The sequence below is a fragment of the Merops nubicus genome, unplaced genomic scaffold, assembly GCF_000691845.1.
Source record: "Merops nubicus isolate BGI_N331 unplaced genomic scaffold, ASM69184v1 scaffold22610, whole genome shotgun sequence".
Lineage (NCBI taxonomy): Eukaryota > Metazoa > Chordata > Aves > Coraciiformes > Meropidae > Merops > Merops nubicus.
In genome coordinates, this window is record NW_008581161.1 from 26,608 (window position 1) to 50,179 (window position 23,572).

Sequence of the window (23,572 nt, forward strand, 5' to 3'; positions counted from 1 at the left end):
GTTTAGCACATCGGGTCCACCTCCAGGGCACAGGCTGTAGCTCACTCTGACCACTGCTCCTCTCCCAGGAATCACTTTTAAGGGTTTTTTTGGGGGGATTAAAATTTTTTTTTGAGGGGGCACCTTTCCTTTCAAGTTTAAGCGACACAAAATGGCACCAAAGAAGGATGTAAAGAAACCAGCAGCCGCAGCACCAGCTCCAGCACCCGCGCCAGCACCAGCACCCGCACCAGCCAAACCCAAAGAACCCGCAATCGATCTCAAGAGCATCAAGGTAAATGGATGAACGTGTGCTGATCGTGGACCCAAAGTGCTCCCAAAGGGGGAAGCTGGCTGAGACCTGCAGTGAAACGTTGTGTGTGTTTGGTTCCGGTCTGGGGACTGCAGTGAAATGAATGAGTAACCTCAGTCCATGGAGTTGTTGACCTGCCTGAGCTTTTGGTTGTTTGAGTAGCTGGAGGGGTGTAAAAGCATGGCGCATGATTTAACACAAGAGTGAAGCCTGTGACTTCAAAAGGTTTTTTTGGAGTGTGGCCCTCAGAACCTTTTACCACTTCAGTATCAGTCTGACCTATTTGGTAAAGCTAAATTTAAAAGAAAACAGCAACCAAAAAAAATTCCTAAAGCAGGTCCAGGAGACAGGAAAGGGTTACTGACACTTGAAAGGCAGCATTTTCCCATAGCACTGTACTAAACCCAAACCTTAGTTTGCAGTTTCCCCTCAAATTCCTTCCCAAATTTTTGCAACCACCTGATGACCCTTTGGTCATGTGTTTTGAGATCAGCATGGCTTATCTTCAAAAGCAGAAACAAAAAGCAGATTTAAAAGAAGAGGGATTTGGCACTTTCATCTATTTTCATTTATATTGTACAACAAACATGGATAGAGACCATGAGCTGGAAAGGCACAGATGGAAGCAATTCAAGTGATTTCCTCTCACCTTTACATATTTGCTCTGAATTTGCAATTTGCTGCAAATTGAAAGCTACAAAGAAGAGTCTTTCAAGGGTCTGCCTCTGGCTGACTTCCATTCAGTATCGTAGTGTCTTTAGACTTTTAGTGCCAACCAACACCACTCATTGTTGCCTTGAGCCTTCAAAGAAATCTCCTCCATGTTGGGAAATTCTTTAATTAGGAAAGAGAAGAGGGAGGTTAAGCAGTTAGAGGGATGAAGAGACAGACCAGTTTCTCTGGGTAGGACTATAAATAGTTATTCTCCACCTACCTGACAAGCTGACTGGTCCTAGGACTGATTTGCTAAATTCTACATAAGGAATCATGCCTATTATGGAGAAAAGAAGGAGTACAAAGACTCCTAATAGGACCTACTCATTTTCATCTCATGATGAATTCTGTTTTGGGTATCTTAATGCATATAGTCCCAAGATCATGACCCATTTAGTGAAATTTCTTAAAGTTTACTTGACTTTTCACAATCGGTAGTCAGTATTTCTGAAACAGTATATAGCTTCTCATCAGACTGAAGCCAAACCTACTGGCAAAGCAAAATAAAGTGCAAGGAAAAAAAAAAAAACAGACATTGAAATACTTTGAATGATCATAGTAAATGCTACATGAAAAGCCTACTGGTTTTGAGAATAGTGTCTGAGATCAGCTTACACCTCACATTTCACTCATCTCCAGAGATGAAGGGGAACAAAAGCTAGATTTCCTACTAAAAAATTTAATATGATTTGATAGCTTTCTATGTCCAGTTCATTAGGAGAAAATAGAATTTTCAAATCCAGTGAACCTACCTAAATCTATCTTTACATAAATAGACTTAATACTGTATTACCAGCTAAAAAATGGCAAGCTGCAGTCTGAGGCATCTCTGAAGTTCACTCTGTTACCCAGACAGCTCTCTATAATGCCAGAAAATATATACTGGTAGCACAGAGAACAGTCCAGGTTTTGTCATGTTCAGACTGATAAAAGAAGATAGTCTTCCTAAACCCTCTTCCTTCTGAAAGGTAGTATCAGACAAAATATTTTCCTCTTTGAAGAGGGAGAAAAGGCTGGGCTAGCAAGACGAAACTATTCTTTTAACACTACTGGCAGCACGTAAGCATTACTATCGCTTTTTGCAAATAAGTGAAGATTTGAGCAGCGTGACAGAGGTCACAGGGCTGCCCTGCAACACAGTGGGGGCACAGCCCCCTGCCCTGCACGTGTAACACTGGCATTTATCTTGCTACAAGTACCTCCTCCACTCTTCATCATGCCCTTACCAGGCAAGGTGCAGGGTGCTTCATAGGTGCTGCAAGGGTGGATGGAGCCCACCATAGTGGGGGAGTCTACCCAACCTCACAGCCATGGCTGCTGCTCATGAGGGTGACACATGGCCCCTCTAACCTTGATCTTCCCCTTTCATCCAAGACCTCACATTGGTGAAGGGCTGCCCAGGCAGACTGTGGCACCCCCAGGGCTGGATTCTTCAGGAAGACACCAGGAACAGCCATGGTGCCAATCATCCTGCCTTGGAGCAGGGACAGGAGCCAGACAACCTCCCAAGGTCCCAACCAGCCATCCCAGCTTCTTCTTTTTTACCCTTTGAGAGCTCAGGCAGTGAAGGAAAACAATGTCTTCTTATAAGTGATTTGACTGGGAGATGTGGCAGAATCAGGGATCAAAATTTTCTGAGTCTTAGCCCAGTCCCTTAATTAGCATTTATTAATCCTGAATCCTTTCATTCAACCACCAAAGTCTCAGCAGAGGAAAAAGGACAGACTATTTCCAGAAAAACTCTGCAGCCAGGGACTACTTAAAACTATTGAGTGGGACTCAGTGAGTGATCTTGTCCTGGAGCTCCTGGTGCCACTTTACCAGGCATGGAGTCAAAGCCTCCTGCACTTTGAGCAAGGGCACCAAGTGGGCTCCCCTCCCCTCCTCAGGGGGAACTGGCAGCCACGCCAGAGCTTGCTACTAATGAGAAGTGATGGAATGGCTGGCTGCAGTGCCATGATGATCTGGGGAGCCACACGGCAGGCAAACACACAGAAAGGCTTTGGGTAGCTTTTATAGGGACATCCAAGCCCTTTCTAACTGCTACAGCTGGAGTGGGTAAGGGAAGAGCTGCCCAATAAGGGTTTACAGCAGCCAAATAAGCCACATTTGGCAGTGCACTTTGTTTCAAGTTGGCATCAGAGATCATAATACTCTTCAAAACCAACAAGAAGGTGGTTTACAAACACGGGTAGTGATCTGTTGGTGGTACCTCTCCTCCCAGCAGCTCTACTACTTGCCCCATCTTCAAGGAATCAGGGTTTCTGAGCCTTTTGGGGTGCATGCTTTGAAAGTTAGTTTTGCTTGGGGTTGGTTTGGGGTTTTTTTTTTGTGTTTTCCCTCTCAAGAAGTCTCCAGCTGGGTCCTTGCAAATTCAGGCACTCCAAAATTGCCTGTCAGCACCAGAAGTTGAGACAGGCATTTCACCCTCTTCTGTTCTTTTTCCCCCACTTTAACACATCTAAAGGAACTATTTGGCAATTTGCTAGTGCTAATAGCAGCTGGTAGGGCATTTTCTATTTTTGAGCACCATCTACTGACTATAGAACTGAGTAACAGGCATACCTAACAGCTAAAGACTCAAATATCTAAACTCTGCCCTTTCTCAGCTCACCTTGGGTTACAGTCCAACAAACTACAGGAAGGGTCAAGGCAGGGAGGAAATACTTGTTTTTAAATGGAAATATAAATATGCTTTTCCCCGTACTCAGGAAACAACATGAAACTCAATATGCTTTGCACAAACCTTTCCAGACCAAATTTATATTTCCAGCTTCCCTTATTACTAGCATGGCCTGGAAGTGAACAACAGGTACAAAGATTAAAGACTAGATGATCACTGAGAAGAGAATAACAAGGTGATAGATGCATCTGTGAGTCACCACCAGGTACCAACTATGATTAAAAGCAGAATGGCCATACCAGTAATTTCCTTAAGAGACCCCCAAAACTTCTGCAGTTAAAACTGTGGTAAAGGACACTCCTCAAAAGATAGTTTATCCGTTTGGCCAACTTTCTTCTCCCACACAAGCCTGAGTGAGAAAAAATACTGAGTTGGCAAACAGCACCACTGTGGGTCTATATCTGCAATAACTGAGACGAGACATTAATGATGATGTTGTCTTCATTCTTGGTTTTGCAACTCAGGCAGTAGGAAACATAAAATTCATATTGCCCAAATCTGTTTAACTCTGTCCCTACCACCAACAGGAAAAGTGTGTTGTTTTTACTGGAAATCCAAGGGCTGTTTCCCAGCACACACAACCGGCCCTTGGACGGAGCCCAAGCCCGTAGCATTAACAACAATGTTTTGGGATCTGAGTGCTGGAGATGCTGAGTGACATGCTTCATAGGCTTTTGCTCTGCAGATGATGTTCTGAATGTGGAGTACCATGATCTGGTGCCACACCAGGCCCTTTACTTCGAGGATACACCTGAGTATTCTCACTCAAGCAGACCGAGATCAGGTTCTTCCAAGTATCTATGCTGTAAGTGATGTTTGTCTGGTACAAAAGGCTTCCCATGCTGGTGTTTTCAAATTCCAGGACATCACTCATGCCACACCCAACTGCAGATAAGCTACCTATAGTTTTAGGGGAAAAAATGCTTAAAAGCTATCAACTAGTAAAGACTTGCTAAGGCCTTGTGTAACCCTGTGATGTATGCCAAAGCCTGCTGCATGGAAGCAAACCTGTGTGATCATTTGCTTTTGAATACAGAGCTCTTAAAGCAGTAAAAATTGCTTCTCCAAGTGTCCTTAATTCTTATTACCTTCACTACTCAAGAAGGTCATCTCTGAACAGACATTGCGTTGGATACAACCAGAGAGAGAAACTCACTGAAATGCACTGACAGAAAGTTTGTGGGCTGGGAGGGTGGCAGGGCTGCGAGTGCCAGCCGGAGCGCTCCCGAGCTCCTGCGCCGCAGAGGAGCCCCACGGGGAGCCCAGGAGAGGGCGCAGGGGGCGGGGAACAGGGACGGGCACGGCAGCTGCGCTCACCACGCCCAGGGCTTTCTCAGCAACTGCCAGGGCTTTGCCCGAAACTTTTGGCACAGGCCTTCAGATTATACCTGATCCAGCTCCAGTGATGGCTCCAGAAAGATTCCCTGGGACTGATCTAGCTGTTGAACAAGGTCCCCATTCCCAAGTGCCCTTTCAGGTAGGAAGGGGACAAGCACAAACATGACTTAGGCTTACGAGATGTAATGGTGTCTATCTGATGGCATCCAGACCAGCTTCCAGCTACCACTTGGACCACTGAGATATGGCATCGTTTGGGATCCACCCCAGAGCAGAGCAGCCCCAGCCAAAGCCCTTGCCCCTGCAAATCCCACCACTGATGTCATACCCACGCTGGTGGCAGTTCCGAGATCACTGCAAGGGCAAGGCATGGCATAAAGATGTCCCAGGACAGGTAACCTGGACATCAGCTACACCCCAAGACATCCCTTTGGGACACTGCTGAAAAACGGGAGGAAAAGCAAACAGAAAAACCACCAATTAGTTTTCTTTACAGTTTTCAGAAGAACTTTGACTCCTTTTCTTCCTAAAGTGCTGCTAAGCAACAGGTCTATCAAAAGTAGGGACCGTCCATAGATACCAGTACACACTTATTCTGTCTCCTAACCTGAAAAGTTATTTGGAAAATAATGATTTTTTACAAGACCCATTCTTAGTAATTAACAGCTTTAGGAACATTTAGAAAAAGGTACTTATAGCCTTTGGAGGGTCTGGGAGGTGGCAAACTTTGGTAAAAGACTGTAATTTCAAGCAAATTACACAGAGAGTAACATTTCAAGAGCTCACAGAGTAATTTCAGCTGTTAACAGTGGTTGTGTGGCAGAGCCCTTCTCCCATTAAGTAATACACCAATACAATCCCACGATATTTCTAAAATACTGTTTTAAGCTGCCTTAGAGCACCCAGAGATTGTAACAGATAGTAACAAGATATCTCAGTGTATCTTACATAAGGCAAGAAGGTGACTAATTTAGCCAATGACAGGGAAAGAAAGAAGTTGTCTGTAAGGGGATATGAAACGACCAAGCTGGAACTTTGCCCTCACTTCACTAAGGCTTTATTACATCTTACACCCGCTGCCAAAAAAACATTTTCAACTGGCTCGTTCACTGCATAGTACTGAAATGTCAAGTAGCAATAGTTTAAATGATGTTAATACTGTGACACCGCCACTGGGAGGCACGTCAAAGCAACAAATGCCTCCCAGAGCAGGGCTCCAGAGCCTCACCTTGCCTTGCACATCACCTCCATTGTACGTATCCACACAGAACTAAATGTGGTTAGAAAAGGGATGCTCTAACTAATGAGCACAACTGAATGCACTTTTCCCCATGAAGCTAACAAAATCTGTTCAAAATGGTATGAACAACAGTGCAGCTTGAGCACATTTCCCTTCCAGACATTTTAGAAAGGCACAGGAATTGGCAAGGCTCATCCTAAAGTTTTTGCAGAACTGTTAAGCAGCAGAGAACTTACAAGCTTCAAAAGTAAACAAACTGGAAAATTAAACAAAATTCTTAGAAAAAAAAATTAAATCATCTGCAGTGAAGTCCATTAAAGTTAGATTTTGCACTATTCTTCCAAACTGCATAGTATCTCCCACACACCATTTTCTCTTTATTTCCATGCAGCTCTGTTCTCAAAACAAAGCTCTCTTTCGCAAGAGCTCCTCTGCTCCTAATATTTCTCCACCTCATAAAAGACAAGAGGCTAAATCTACAGGCTGTTGATTCTCACTTAAATGAAAAGCAGCCTCTCCAAAGCCTGTGGCACCAATCCCCAGGCTATCAAACTGGGGTGAGAGGTGGGAGAGTGAGAGCCCCCTTCTCAGAGGAGTCTGAGAGTTGTGTACCCTCATAGTCAGTGACGTCCACTAGAAAATATGTGCGGCCGTATTACTCAAGGAGCAGACATTAATGGGGAGCAGATCTCATATGAACTGCTGTAGGCACAATCCTAGCTTATCTCTACCCAAAAATAAAAATATATCTCTAGTCCAGAATAGAAGGCTAAATATATAACGAGTATCCTAGGGGACTCTCCAGCCCTCTCCTCTCTGATTTTCCAAGACATCTGGCATGTCCTGTCTCTTCTACAGAGGCAGTACCTTGAAATATCTGTTGACTCTCTAATAAAATCCTAAGGTGATTCCCTACTCTGTAATTCACCTAAAGGGTAACAAGCAGATGGAGCAGCTGAATGCTTTAACTCCCAGCAGCATCTTTTACCAGGGCTTTTCACCCTGCCCAGATATTTACATGCTTACAATGAGCACAAAGTGACTGTCACCCAGCACAGCTGCACTCAGCCCCAGCGCCCACCACCCTAAATCAGTGAGCACCATGCTGCACAGGTTGTGGCCCTAAGGCCCAGGAACCAGTGACTGGTAGGGAAATTGGGAACTTCTGTAATAATTTGAAAATAAGGATTCGTGGGAACTGGGTCATCTACTTAGTTTGGCATAGAGAGTTGCATACAACCCTATCCACCTCACCCTATGTAACTGGGACCTAGTCAATATTCCTCTGTTTAGCAACAAGATGGCTAGAAGGTGGTCACAAACTACACAGGGAAATGTCTAAAACTTCAAAACAACAAAAAAAAATACCAAACGACCAACCTTTTTCTTTGGTAGAGATATCTTCCGGATAATACTTTTATCCATAAACAAGGACTAAGACAAGCTAGAGCAATCCATGTCCCTCTGGTCTTTCCACGTGTTGCAGTTCCTTCAACCTTTCACTATTTCTGCTGGAAGCAGGGCATTCCTTTATTTAAACCAAACTCCCTGAAATTACAACATCTTCCCTAAAGACCTGAGACTCATCACGTCCCCTGACAAAGCAGGGAACACTGTCAGAATCAGAATAAAGATCAGATCACTGCAAAATACTCCTTTCTACCTTTTGAAGTTTATGAAAGCTCCTTACAGAATCAGAAATCTTACCTTTGACTTCTTTTAAGGAGTATTTGAAATATTTTCTATACTGAGGCCATTTGTAGGTGCCCTTACTCAAAGCAAGGAGCGTTTTAAGCCCCCAGGGACCTTACTGGCTCAAAGGAGGGTGATACTTAATTCAAGCGAATGTAAACTACCCTTGCTAGAATATTTATCCCGAGCATAATTCCGTCTAGTCAGCTTTTATGCCAGAACCAGTAATAAAATTAAGGGTTGATGTGGTGCCCTAGTACTTCTTCTACTAAATTCTGAGCCAAACTTTTACATGGTCAAGAGATCTATCAGCTTATATATAGACTGCTCTCAGTTTAAACATATCTGACAGCCCATTCAAGCCAGATGGCTTATCCAGTTATCAGTTTTCCACCCCAAGACAAATACACCCCAATTATTTTTCTGCTTAGTGTCTGAAGTCTTTGGGGATGAGTTTTGTTGTAGTCAACCATAAAGCTTATCTAGAAGTAAGAAAAAACATTTGAGAAAAGTAATCTAATTTTTCCTTAAAAAAAAAAAGATTTTTTTTTGGAATTCTGTTTTCAGAGGAACATTTCCCCGTTGTCAGCACTGGACAGTAAGAGGTTGAGGGCAGAAGGAAAATTCCACAAAAGGCAACACACTGCATTGACCCAGGCAACATTTCAGCTCTGCCAAAGTCTTCAGAAAGCTCCTCTACTAATCCATTGGGACTGATGGCCAAGGTCTATATTAGCTTTCCCACTGCCTGGGTTCCAGCCCCAGCCAGTACTAATCAGGGAGTCTGCACTGGGATAAACCTTCGTTAGCTCACACACACAAAAGCATCAACCCCCTTTTCTATGCAGCCATGCCCGGTCACTGCTACACTTTATCCTGAATACATCTGTTTCCACTGGCTAATAGATTACAAAATGCAAGAAAAAAAAATAAATTAAGCATTGGCAGTAAAGCCTTTTTCATAGTCTGCATATTTTCCAGATATTTCTCCAAAAATGTGAACAGTCTGTTTCATAGAATGTTTTCCAGCTAAAATGGTGAGCTTAGAAAACTCTTTGCAGTTGTTTCTTTATTTTTTAAAATAGGAGGTAGGAAGTTAATCTCTCAAATCTAACCAAATATTATGACCTCCTTTAATTGTTCAGCTCAAAAAACACCAACAAAACAGTGAAGTTAGGTCTGCTTGGATTTCATTCTTTCTTTCAGAGCCCTCAGTGTACATCCACAAAGGTTATGCTTACCTTCAGGGTAGCTAAGTGAGCTACAGGAAAAAGTTTCCCCTCACTGATCACATTTTGCCACTAGAAAACCAAGAACAGCGAATTCTCAAAGGAAATCGAATTAGAAAGACAATTTGAGTTTGCAATAGGAAGTCTACTGTTGTTAAACAACAATTCCCACCCCGGCTCCAAGACGCTTTTGATCATATTTGGAGGAAAGTTTTTTTAATCCTTTTATAACACCTCACAGCATCATTTCAGAGATTTGACCTGGGCTTGGAGGATGCTACATGGTGGGAATAGATCTTTACTACTGAAGAAGCTGAAGCTTCTACCTCCTCCAGCCTACATAGAAACCCCCCACTTGTAGTCCCACCATGGCACTCTGTGACCCAAAATGCAAGTACCCCTTTTCCCACCATGAACAGTTATCCTTCCAGATCACAAGGCCTTTGGAGGGGTCTTAGCTTCTATCACAGCTTCTCCCTTGCCTCCACATAACACAAACCTCAGCAGCATCTCCTCTCAGTGAGCTCAGAAGCTGGCATGCTGGTGTCCTGCCTAACCCCAGCCCTAGAGGAAAAGTGTCCTAGAGAGCACAGGCTACTGTGAATACAAATTTTCCACTGCCCTGCAGGCTACATCTACACACCAGATGCTAACCTAGCAAGACAGTTTGGTCCAAAACACACCAATATTTTTTTCCCCTTAAAAACATTCAAAATTTGGAAAATGTGACCAGTGCAGAGGAAGGGCTTCACAGATGCCAGTTCCATCAACAGGTTAGTCTTCTGCTCAGTGCCAACCACTGGATCATGCTGAGCAGACAAGGAGTAGTACCACTCACCTAATGCTGAGCACTATATTATCCACATAAGGGGTTGGGCAAAGCCCAGTGAAGGCAGAAGGACCATCCAGCTGCATCTAACACAACTGCAAGTCACGTGTAAAACCAGCCAGCTGGACAAACATGGCACCTCTCACCCTCAACACTCCTTGCTCGCTGACTTCATGGCTTATTGGAGAAACAGAATCCTTCCCTACAAGGAAGTCTTGGTAGGTCTGGACAAGGAATATCTCCTCTTGACGGTACAAACCCAGAAAGTGCTGACATGAATCGAACTTACTGCTTGCCACTCCCTGCCCCTGCAGCCTCCTAAAAATAGCCATCACAAGACGTCGATCAAGACATGGAGCCTCCTGTCACTTTGCCCTAAGAAAGCTAAAGAACTCGCCAAGGGGAGGGACCTTTTCCTTCTGACACCTAATCCAGGCAACGCCGTCAGCACCGCCACATAAATAAGGGGAAGAAAGGCCAGGAAAGCAGGACCACTCTCGAGACCTCTCAGCTAATCCCTCCTGTCCGTCTGCTGCTCTGCTTTTCCAACTCTCAACCATGGTGGGTCCACAGGAAAGCTAGTATTTACAGCAAGCCATAAGTAAACTGGGCTTTGCGATCAAGTTTGCTCTATCTCTAGGGGGGTGGGAAGGACAGTCCAGAATACAGCTTAGATTTGCTTGGCTTTCCTCCTTAAACCTAAAGGACTATGAAAGGTTTTCCAGTTAGCTTCAAGTTCTGCACCCGGCAGCGGTGGACATGCAGCTCCTGTAGGTAGCCTCAGACAGAAGGGTTACAGGTTGTTAGTGCTGTCTGCTCAGCACTTTCTTTTCAATTAGATGCAATCTGCTAAAGTAGCAAAGGAAAAACGTAATATTTTTACAGAAGAATATCATAGTTTAGTACTTTATGAAACAGTGTACTGTCAAAAAATAATTTGAAACACATACTTTAAGAGACTGGTGTAGTGCCTATGTTAATGTAAAAATGCTGCTTGTTAAGCAATATTACCTCAAATGGTCTCAATAAAACAAGTCTATACTAAACAGTAAATGACTGATGGTGCATTAAAGTTATTTGTTAGCTAAGAGACTTTAGATGTTTTTTTATTGCTTCTAGCCACAATCCTGGCTTTCCCTGGGATGCAGATTTTAATGAAACCTTTAAGAATAGACCTGGAAATGTATTTTTACAAGAGAAGTTGGTAGTTTAGGTTACTATGGCCTGATTATATTAGGCAAGACAGATGTGGGAGCACTTAGCTACTTTGTGCTATTTGCTTTCTCTCAGTGCATTTTCAGCAATACTAGTTCTTTTTTCTCTCTCTTTCTTCCCAACTGCAGTCCTTCACTCCTGACGAAATTAATGGTAAGTGAAACAAAAGTCAAACTTTTAACAGGGGGCAGAAGGGCGGGACATAACAGCTAATGAATGCAAAATATTCACTAGTCTTAACAGCTCCTTGGCTATCTGCGTTACTTCTGTGCATCTGACAGGCCACATTTTTGCTGTTTTGGAAGATGACTCATGGATTGAGCTGGATGCTTTAGAAAATAGGTTGCCCCCCAACCCCCCCTTCCTAAGCTATTTTTTGTGATTGATTTCCTTCCAACAGATCGAGTTCTCCAAGGAGCAACAGGATGGTAAGTTACAAGAGAGACAATGTGTTTTTCATGTACGTGGGTTCAGAGAGCTTCATGTTCAGTAACCTTTATGAAAAGATGAGCTTGGCCTTCAGCTGGTATAAATCACCACACTCTTGACTTCAGAGGAGCAGTGCTGACTTATGCTGAACAAGAATATGACTGTAGATTTACATGTAATTAACCGGGTGCTTACAAGCTGCCAACGCTGAGGAGTTTATGCCATGGGATGAAGAGGAAACACTGGCGTTACCAGCTTTACCAATTGAACATTTTTCAGTTGTGCTTCTGTACTGGTTGTTCAACAAGGATGCTGAAAACCTCTTGCATTTGAAAGTCACAGGCGAAACGGGCAGATGAAGTCATAAGGCAATAGGCAATAGGCAACAGGCAAGTAGCTGCAGTATGTTACACTTTTACAGAAGCAGAAGATGCAAGAGGCCTACATGTCACTTTTGGCAAGAGGTGTTGGGGCAGGGGAGGAACAAAGGCTGGTTAACTGTAAATACATTAATGAAGCATGGCAATAGTTAGCAAATAAGTAACGTGTAAAGTGTTGCTTGTTAACACAATAGTTGGGATATGCTGCAATTCTTGAGCGTCTTGTTCTATTCTCTGCTTCACAAGCCACCAGCAAGTTCCAGATTTTTTTTTTCCAAATATTTTTTTCAATCTGCTAGAAATATCCAGTTAAGAATTTTGACATGAACAAATATCCCCATTGAAGTTCTGGAAATCTAAGCTGGCGTGTTTTAAATATCTTAAGAGATGCATTTGAGCCATAGTAAATAATGTAGGTTTCAAAAAATGACAAAAAATCAGTAGCAAATATAGTAGACTTCTCACTGTGAACAAAGTATTCAATATGGAAGATACAAGGATTTACCAGAAATCCAGAGGGATAGGAATAGCTAGAAGCAAGCCTTAAGAGACAGCTCTAATCTTCCTTTAGCACCAGCCTGCTCTGGCTTACACCGAAGCAATAAGGAGACGTACAGCACAGTGAGTGAGACTGCAAACACTTCCTGCAGTCCAAACACTCCTGGTCACACACACAAAAACCATCTGGACTCTTCCTCACATTTTAATTCTAAAACTTTTACAAAAGGATTGGGAGGGTTTATGGAAAAATGTCATCAATTCAAAGCCTCTGGCATGTATAACAAAGCAAAGTGTTTCTTTCAGCTTCCTTACATATCTCAGATCATCCGGCTGCTGTAGTGCTGCGATGAGTGAACCAAGCAGTAGAGCAATTAAAACTTGAGAGGGAGAGAATTTCCCAGGAACAGAGATGTCCCACTCTCAGTGACTATTCCCATCCACACAGGCTGATGCACCAGCAGCTGGGTAGTACCCTGCTCACAGGGGGATTTTAGATATGCTTATTCCAGCAGGGTACAAACTAGGGCTGGCTTTATATATATATATTTATTTAAAAAAAAAAAAAAAGGAAAAATCCCACAAGTAAAGATATATTGTAGTGAAATACATGCCTGAGAGAAAAATAAAATCAGGTCTTTCCTCCAAGCTGGGGAGCTGTGTTCAGAGCCCAGTGAACATAAAATTTGGTAGGATTTACAAAACTCCCCTGATGGCTTTGCTAATGGCAAAAGGGCATTGCTTTATACCTCACTCGGGCCAACTGTCATTAAGGCACCAGATGAAAGATGGGATCTTATGGGATAAATCACTACGGCACTATCGACCTCAGCTGCTAGAGCAGGAGCTGATATCGAGTTGGTATATTTTAAGGGGAAGATCTACACAGATCCAAAAGGCCTTGATTTCATACACAGCAATAAAAGCTGTAAGGGGAGAGGGTTAGCAGTAAAGGGTTATAGGTCTTTCACATCAGACAGTATGAGGATTAGTTTCAGATGTATTTGATTACAGCCCACCAGGCTGACAACCTGTATCAGCAGTTTTTCTGGGTGCCAGCAACTCCTCCTCTAAGGCAGTATATGGATGGCTAAACAAGAACTGAAATACCTCTGTGTCACATGTCCCCAGTGCAAGATGAAGGAAGACATGGCCTGAAATACGGTTTATTACTCCTAAATCTGCCCCAAGGCACAAAGAACATTCCACCTACACAAGCCGTGAAACACAAAGCCCGTGTAGCTGCTGGAAGCACATCACGGCCAAGGGAAAGATATAAAGATATTCCACTTGGCTTACTTGGAGCTAAGACGTGGTAGCAGAGACACTGCGGCGCAGAGAAGATCAACAACGCCGTCCAAGATGCTCTTGACATACAAGGTTTGAAGATGTTCTTTTAGCTAAACCTTTGACTTTTGCTCCCCCCTCTGTTTTTTAAAAAAGCATTTCTTTATTCATTGCAACAAGTACTCTAGAAAACCTGAAAAAATATAGTAAGATTAACATGGAACTTTGCAGCAGAAGATGCAGACTGGCAATGCAATGAAGGCAACCATCTGTGCTGAATTTTGTAGAAGAAATGTCTGTACCTCAAGTCCTTGGTCAGCAGCAAGAGGAGAATAAGTGAATGCTGATCACGTGGCAGCACTGGAAGAAGCAAAGTCTTAAAGTGTACACACTGGAAATCACTGGACTAAGGCACCACACAAATACTACCACTGGAACAGCCGGGTATTCACGCATCTGTAAGAAGCGGGTACAGACCACAAAGGGCAGAGAAGAGAGGGAACAAATATGGGTAGAAGTGTCATTGTAAGGCAACTTTAAGGGGAAAAAAAAAAAAGTAGCACCATTTGAAATGCACCTTCAAGCTTCCCATTAGCACCATGTAGTTGAGATGCGGGAATTGCAAGCAGGACTCATCGAAGCAGGCAGATGTTATGCACTGCTAGGTGCTTTGACAGAAGACTCCAAATCCTCTGGAGTGATAAGGTGGAGTGGACAATAACATTTTTACCTTCTGCTGCTGTCACGCACAGAAATCTGTTCTTGAATGGCAACGTTTGTAGAAAGCTTATCTTCCTCTGTTCTTGAAATAACTACAGGGTCAAACACAAAGCTATCGATGGTTATTAGAGCCAGGAAAGCTATGAAAGGTAGATATAAAAGGTTAAAAATAGTGAAAGCAAAATGTCAAAGGGGAGGAGATCCTGGGATTGTAGGCCAAATATTCCCCTGGCTATCTTCCCCAGAGTTGGTGGAACAGTGCCAGGAGACAACAGGTTCATGTGTTTGTCAATAGGGAGCTGCCTGGCTCAATTTAACTGTTGCTCTTCCTTTGCAGACTTCAAGGAGGCCTTCCTCCTCTTTGACAGGACTGGTGATGCCAAGATCACCCTGAGCCAGGTTGGCGATATCATCCGGGCACTGGGGCAGAACCCAACAAATGCTGAGATCAACAAGATTCTGGGCAACCCCAGCAAAGAGGGTAAGTCTCTCATGGGTTATTCTTGAGTCTGGGGAACTGTAATTAGGTAACATTAGTCACAGCAGGAAGGAGAGGAGCTTTTGTTCTGATGGGGAACATGAGGGACTCTGCAGCTACAATGGAATTTCTCCAATTCCTCTTGAAGAGGATGATGGCAATGTGGAACACAGTGTTCAAAGAGGAAAACCACCTCCTTAGGCTATGAAATCTCCGCAGGGACCATTTTGGTGTCAAGTTGGTGTAGCTGTGATATACACTCATGCTGTTCACACTCCATTTGTGTCCCAGCCCTTGCTGAGAAGCTATTAGTCCTTTTCTAATGGCTGATACTCAGCTCTTCAGGTCCTTCCAGTGTCTTCTGCGTAAGCCAAGACATGCCCTGAGACTGGAAATTCACCCATATACTTCTGCTGACTGGGGTGGTCTGCTCAAAGCTCCTGAGCGTGCTGAGGCATATGCTGGCAATTATCTATTTCCTTTTCTCCCCTCTAAAATAAAAAGAAATGGTAAATACTGGAGTCACCTCCTTCTAACAAGGCCCTAGGTGCAGGTGATTCCCAATTTCAGTCATGCAGAAGCATGTTAAGATGGGCTAAATTACATCCAAACCCTCAGGCGTGGTAAAGGCAGCTCTAAGGAATGATTCAGAAGACCCAGGTTAAGCATTAGCACCAGCAGGAAGCACTAAGCAGAGGACTCGCACAGAGGGGAGACCATGACAGTGCTTTAACCAACCACAGCAATAACTGGCAGTGATTTTGATATAGCTGGGTTGTAAGAGAATTTCTGTGCATTTGGAGAAGGCCTCAATGAGGACTACAACTTCTGGCTCAGGAGAACATAGGGGTTAGACACACTAAGCTTCCGAGTGTAAACCTCTGCACTGAATACACCAATAGTAAATATGGACACCACTCCCACTGCACATTCCTATTAAAACCAGTTTATATTAGTTTATTCTTTTGCTAATAGCCTCTGTTATCACATCCACGAGATCCAGAAGAGGTCAGTAGCATATCAGCAACCTCTGGGACTTGTCTAAGTTGCAAAATCCCACTCTGGACACCTTTTCCCATTGCTGGGGCTCAAGATTTCTGTTTTACTGTATTCTGCAGTTCCCCTACTCCCAAAATCCTTTCAAAGATCAACTTGTACAGCAAGTTTAATTTCTGAAAGAAAAATACAACATACATATAAGCATATAAAATTAAGTGAAATAAAGTGCTAGAGTAAGGATGTGAAAATTCAGATGGATGTAAAAACTGACTCCCACGATAAGAGAGAATCCAGATTCTGCAAAGGAACTATCAAACCCCAAGGCAATAACTACAGTACAGGATAGAAAGAGGTGTGCAAGTCAGGTGGGAGGCTTTCCCACATTTCAGGGCACATATCCCAAAGGAGCGAACTGTGTGTCTAGCACACAGCAACTGGTGCTTTCTTTCCAGAGATGAATGCCAAGAAAATTACTTTTGAAGAGTTCCTGCCCATGTTGCAAGCAGCTGCTAACAACAAGGAACAGGGCACCTACGAAGACTTCGTTGAAGGTCTGCGTGTCTTTGACAAGGAAGGCAACGGGACGGTCATGGGGGCTGAGCTCCGCCACGTGCTGGCTACGCTGGGTAAGGGATCATCCCCTCTGGGAGCACTTCAAAACGCTCTTTGAAGGCATGAGAGAGGGAGGAAAGATATTCTAAGCAGTTTGGAGAGGGAGGTGGCTAGAAAGCTGGATAAGAGTCTGGGTCTCCTAACTAGGAATCCACAAGGAAAGCAAACAAAACTCAGTAGAAGGCCTAAAGGAAAAGGTTTAGTTTATTACCTCTAAATTTGGACTAGGTCCTAAGAGTGTCTGTTATTTGAGGAAGGGAGAGAAAAGGCTGTACACCTCAGCAACATAACACACACAGACACAGGCAGAGGATTTGCTGTGCAGTTTCTTTACTCTGTAGGAATAACTAGAATCCCTGTGGCTCTGTGCACATGCAGAACTTCTGAAGTTAAAATACAGCTCAGTTCATGTACAGGTCTTTGTTACTAAGTCAGAAAATACGGCCAGTCTTTGGAAAAGCTGTAGAGTTCAATGTCAGCTGTGTGTCTGTGGAAGAACTAATGGAGATCTCTCCACTCTTCAGGTGAGAAGATGACAGAAGAGGAAGTAGACGAACTCATGAAAGGTCAGGAAGACTCCAATGGCTGCATCAATTACGAGGGTAGGTGCAAGAATTCAACACTTCTCAACCTACATTTCTTCTTTCTCATGCAGAGTTTCATTGCAGTTGGCTCTTAAGACTCTCAGGCAAATCAGGTGGACAAAGCCATCGCTGAGTTAGGCTGAAAGGCTCATGCGGGAAAACAACTGTTGCAATATGCTCAGCCTACAGTCACACCACTAAAGACTAAACTGAGCCACAGCAGAGAAGGCTGCTTGGGTCACCTCTAGACTCTCTGGCTTCCCGTAGGGAAGTAGCAGTGATCAGAACCAATCCTATAGCTAATGCTTAGACAAAGCGCTCTATTTGTCATATATTTAGTCTTATCACACTTAAGCAGGAAGACAATTTTGTTTGTACATTAGACACCTAGAACTTTCCATCACATTTGTTGGGTCAATTCTGATCAGGATCTGGTTTTAATGACAGCTGTTCAGGAGCTGATGGCATTTCTAAAGGTATTTCCCAAAGTAACATTTGCTGCTCCTTCTAACCAGCACCTGTGTATTTTTCCACAGCGTTTGTAAAGCACATCTTGTCTGTCTAAGTGGACTTCCCCAGACACTAAACGGTACGTTCTTCTCATTTCCACACTTCATCTTGTCTGTGGGCTGTGCTTAAGGGCTTCTGCATGCCCATGGCCAGATATAGCTTACAAAACCAACATGACACCATTTTCCCAGTGACAGAAATAGAACAAAATGAGACCGTTGTCCAAGAGCAAAGCAGACAGGGGTGCAGATTCCTGGGTCTTGTTCACAGCTCTATAACTGGTGGAAACTGTTCAGTGGATTTTCCAAACATAACCAAACTGTGAAAATAAATGCTCTGTTTATTCATGAGCATGGAAATGTTTAAGCTTAACTGTCATCCTAGACCTGTTGTCATACAAAACTAAGAGTATAAGCTATGCAAACTGACAGCCTGAGACATTCATCCTATAAGCATGTTGAGGTTGTTAAAAAAAAAAAAAAGCAAATCAACCTTCTGATAACTTGTAGATTTCTGTAAAGACTGAGTAGCCTGAATACTTCTGTAAATTACTGAGAACAACTCTTCAAACAAAATAATATTCTGAAAAAGAGTATTCTAGCAGTTGTGATCAATAGCAAAAAGAGAGCTTCAAAAGTACCTAATCATTTCACAGTTGTACTACAAGTAGGGAAAAAAAAAACCAACAACAAAAACCCCCACAACCTTGATATACTGCTAGTTTGTCTAAAGAAAAACCCAGCATCTGTCTTTAAAATGCAAACATAAGATGTCATTGGTCTGTGGGCTTATTTGAGCTATTAGTGATTCTATCCCAGGAAGGACACTCTCCCAGCTCTTGTGTGAAACAACGCAAAAAAGAAATCAAGGTCTCAGTTTGTCATTTTGAAAGTGACTTTTTCAGCCAGTGTTGACTTTACATCCAACTCTCCCATTCTTTCCCAGAACAAGTCAAATTCAGAAACAACAGATGGCACTCAAGATTTGCCTGAAATTCTTGCTCAGTCTGTCACCATCAACATGGAAACTGCATAGAAGTGGATGATGTGCCTTAAACACCATCACTTTGTACCAGTGGATCCATAGGCATCACCTCTTGGTCACTACACTTTCTCTTAAAAAAATCCCTGAACATTCAGCAAGGCAAGCTAGATGGAACAAACTGCTACCACCCAGGATCCATCCATCCCAAGCATCTCTTTCCATGTTGTTTGCATTGAAACAATGTAATCTCTTGGAAAAATAAGCATCAATAAATCCTTGTGGTCACTTTGTGGCTATAAAGTCTTTTTTTTTTTTTTTTGCCTAAAGCTGTTCCAAACCACTAAAAGGACTCAGCATATAATTTATTTTCTCTGTATATTGTATTTCACAAAATAAAGTTTCATGGGGAAAAAAAAAAAAAAAAAAAAGTATAGACATCTCCAGGAGGTCACTCTACTTAATCTGAATGAAAAGGGTTTTCTTTGGGGACTGGGAGAAGAAGTAATAAGGGAACTACCACCTACATCAGCACTTAGAACGTTTTCAGGAGAAGGAGACCTGGTAGCTGGTGTCTGAATAGCACCCAAGGTGGCACCTGCCCTGAGACACCAGGCAAGACTCAAAACCAGCCAGGGGGGCCCTGCTGTAAGGGGTCATGCAGAGCCACTCTTCCCAGTCAAATCTCCTCTGTAATGCTGCAGTAGCAGGTCCACAGCACTATTAGGAAGGGATTGTAGCTATGCCTATATTTATAGCTTTAGGGACAACCAGGAAAAGCAGCCAGAAATATCAGCCAGTGTGAGAGGCTGTGTGGGGAACCAGCCCTGGGACCGTCCCCCCCTGGGCCATGGCAAGCAGAGTCCGATTGCCACTTCTGCAGTGGCAGTGGGGACAGCCAGCTCGTGGGGATGTACTGTCACCTGCACAGCCCTGCCCTTAAACACTGCCCCTCTCCTTTCCTTAACGGTCACAGAACTGCCTTAATCCCCACTGGAGCATCAGCTTGTTCTACCAAAATCTGACTTCACCTTATTAAGTTACTATGCATGAAATGCCCATAATTCAAGTGCCAACAGGTGCAGCAGGGCACAGCAGGGGCAGCTGGCACCAGAATAAACCACAGCCCTTGAATGAGCAGCTGCCTCTTCTGAGGCTTCCAAAAAAAAAAAAAAGAAAGAAAGAAAATCCCATTTATATTCTCACTATGCTGGTAGACAGGGCCAAATGACTCTCTGAGTTATACCCTGCCTAGAGACTTATGCCAGCAGGTAGCTTACAGGGGTTGTAGTTGCTACATGCACAATGGGAAAAACACATGATAGAAGGAAGGCAGGAAAAAAAAAAAGCTGTTACTTAATGTTTTCATTGCTTCCTAAAGAAGCAATAAAAAAAAAAAAAAAAGTATGAGATACATTAAATCAAGTTAGTTGCAGGGACTCAGCCTGGAGGGTTCTTCTCAAGGGACTGACAGACACCCTACTGTTCCTCAACACAGTGCCTGCACATACACGCTCCACGTTGTTTTTCCACTTTCCAGGAAACTGCATCCTAGTTGCTGGGCAAGCAAACGAACAAAAACCAAGCCAACGTTTCACCATCTATGTGCTCAGCCTCCTTTTTACACTGCCCTGTCACACTGCATGGTCATGTAGTCACAGACACAGACTAGCCCAAGATTGGACACAACCTTAAAGGAAAGGCTGAAATTTCCATCATGTTTTCCTGAAATTGCAACTTTTATTAATTTCTAAAATATCTGGGGCCCAAGCCCAGCTGACTAACAAAATTAGATGACTTCTCATCAGTGCATGAGTAAACAGATTTTTAAGCCAACCGTTTTTGAAAGCTGACATTCCTATTTTCTTTAGAACAAAATGCCAGACTGAGACATAATCAGCCTGACAGTATTTCTCTGAACTCTAATTGCAAGGAATTAAGGCAATGTTACCTACACTGCTTTCACGCCTCAAAAATTAAAGCAGAAATTTTTCAACCAAGCCAGATGAAAATAGAGAACGCTCCTTTCCTGTTAAATTAGGACTGAGTCTCAAAGTATTTCACAGAGCTGGACAGGGAATGGATTTTTATTCTGTCCAAAGATTTTAGTAATTTAAAAAAAAAAATTCACCACCACAAATTTTGACAGAGACAAATATCTGAAAAAACATCCACGCTCTTTAAGACAAAAACAACTTGAGGTGAACTTAATTCAGTAATCTATAAAAAATAGCAAGCTCCTTAAATACTAGACTTTGCTAGCTAGTGATAGCTACAACATAAACTATATAATTTTTTTAAAAACTTATTTTGAAAATATGGAAAGAAGTAGTTTTGGAATTCTAATTACATGACTTTAACTGAGAAACACACCAACCCCAGATCTCTCCCTCAGATTTAATTCCATCAGTCAAGGAAACCTTCTACTTTGCCTCAAAACCAATTAAAGCTTGAACTTGTTTCAGCCTACTGTCTTCACACTAGTAACGTAAGTATTGCTCAAAGTTCTGATTCTGGGGAATCTTCCCCCAAAAAGGCCGCTTCCTCTTATTTTTTTTTTTGTTCAGCTAAGGACAATTCTCTCCACAAGAGGTACCACCACACTCTTTGTGCAGCACATGACACCCCATGACCAAGCTCCTCTTTTATCCGCAGAAATCCTGAAGACCCCAGCAGCTGGGGAAAGCCACCCTGCATCTGCTCAGGCTCCAAATGGAAAAAGGAATTCGCAGGCCCTGTCATCTGACACCTCTTGCCATCTTTGTATTTGCTTTGTATTTTAAATAGAACATTGTTAATGAAGATACTTTCCATTACTCAATGCAATACAGCTTAAGTCCCTGGGAGCGGGGCTACACCCCCAGAGGAAGGTCAAACCGCACAACACTGGCCCTTGGCCTGCAACACTAGCCACAGTGGCCAGCCCCGTGGAGCAGGCACCTTACAAAACCACACTGGAAAGACCAGAACGATTGAGGAGAGGGGGTTATGGAGCCCAGGAATATAATCCTGCTCTTGACACAGGCTGTGTCCTTTGAGTGAGCTGCTACCACCACGCATATGAGCAAAGACAGGTCTGTTTCTACCACTGCTGGAGCCCATAGTATGTACTCGCCATCACCTCACAGCATCAGCCCAAGGCTCTGAAGATTTGTCACCTGTTTGGAGACACCTCCAACACTTCTATACTAGAACAATGTATCTGATTATTTTCTATTACTGAGGTGCCTGACACCTTTATATAACATCATCTTCACAATCCTTCCTTCACACAGATCTGCTAGCCCCAACCCTCATGCCACGATGACAAACTCAAGAGAACATTTGGCAAAGATAATCTCTTTCTGGCAGTTAAAATCTGCTATTCATGTCACTGAGCCCTCTCAGCCTCCACATCCATCTTCCCTACGTTACTACTGAGGTATCAATGAGCCACGGGATGTAAAACACTCCTGTCTGAACAAATTCCACAAATGTAACTCTCCCAGTGATGTAAACTCCCTTCCACATAGGAATACTTCCCTTTTTCACATAGCTCCCCTCTTACGGCATTTCATACCACTACTGCAAGAACAATTGTTCTACCTCAGCAGGTCTGCAAACAAATCTCGGGCTTTAAACACAACACATTCAAACAGTCTTCTTCTAAGTACTCTCTTACTGTCCATGCAGTCCTACTGCAGCTTTAAATCTACAGCCTCATGCTGAGGAGGCTGACTTTTATAGGGATACTGGGAAGTGCTCAAATGTGTAATGGAGAAAAGATGCTTCCTTAGTAACCTATTTCTCATTTATTTTATAATGAAAAATGCAATACTTTCTCATTTATCCAGGCACTTACATTTACTTCAGAATGAAATTTGAAATGTTGCTGAAAATATAAAATTTCACTCTTACATCTACCTTCTAGATTAATTGGCACAGTACGTATCAAGCCACAGTTTATTAGAGCATTAAACTGAATTTTCCATTACCAAAATCTATGGTTTGGGAGGATGGTATAGATTAGTGCATAAACATTTCATTTCTCCACCAATGTAGCAATGATGGGTAGCAGCACTCCTAAATCAAACTGTTGCAGAAGAAAGGCCATTGCCAATCCTTTGGAAAGGCCTCGCACTAAGAAATGAACGCAAAAAAAAAAAGCATTTTATTGCTAAAGCAATAAAAATGCATGTGCATATTTCCTCAGCAGCATGAAAAGTATTTCAGGATTGTTCACAACACCTAAAAGAAACGGCAACGATCATTATTATTAATTTATACTTGTTATAAATTATTGTACTTTTAAACTGACTAATTTTTACTGATTTTTACTGCCTTTCCACAGTTTACATACATTGTTTATTTCCTTAGGGTAGTACAGTCTTCTGCTGGCTGGAAGGCATCTAGGCATGGAGAAATGTCACAGGGCAAACTGCAACCAGTGGCGTGTCTCCAAGGGAATTCAGCTCCTGCCCATCCTCACAAAGATCCGCTGAAGCTCATGCGGCCTCTTCACGGTCTCATGAGCAACACCGGGCAATGAGGGGCACATTAAGAGAGGGACCAGAACAAGTGGACAGCACAAAGTCTTGAGAAAGCCAATGACAAAAGTAGCACCTCACAGTGGCTCCTCAGTTACGTTCTTTACAGCCCTCTGGAGCATTCTCCTTGGTGCACTGTTCTCTGTGCTGACCCTTCCTCACCTCCCTGTTGTACGCCAGGCAGCAAAAGGGAGGGACTGCTGTGCCTCTGGTCTGCACCAGAGCATGTGGGCTTGAACCATCTCCAACCTCTTCCGAGCATACCTAGCAGGACAGTGCTATGTAGTACAGGTCACATCCATTGTCCATAAAGGCAGATCCTCAAGAGAATCAGAA

At 43.1% G+C, this 23,572-nt stretch overlaps 1 protein-coding gene across 2 annotated transcripts; it reads left to right on the forward strand.

Annotated features, from left to right (window-relative positions):
* On the forward strand, window positions 1-18,998 carry MYL1 (myosin, light chain 1, alkali; skeletal, fast). 2 transcript variants are annotated; one of them, XM_008948954.1, is made up of 7 exons: window positions 1-274; window positions 11,633-11,660; window positions 14,884-15,027; window positions 16,476-16,649; window positions 17,160-17,237; window positions 17,756-17,808; window positions 18,675-18,998. In XM_008948954.1, exons 1-6 carry the CDS (start codon window positions 152-154, stop codon window positions 17,782-17,784), a joined length of 576 nt encoding a protein of 191 aa, XP_008947202.1. In that variant the 5' UTR covers window positions 1-151; the 3' UTR covers window positions 17,785-17,808; window positions 18,675-18,998. The 2 variants fall into 2 exon arrangements, with proteins under 2 accessions (XP_008947202.1, XP_008947211.1); XM_008948963.1 differs by lacking the exons at window positions 1-274; window positions 11,633-11,660; window positions 18,675-18,998 and adding exons at window positions 10,527-10,578; window positions 11,361-11,385.
* Window positions 18,999-23,572: the final 4,574 nt, after the last annotated feature.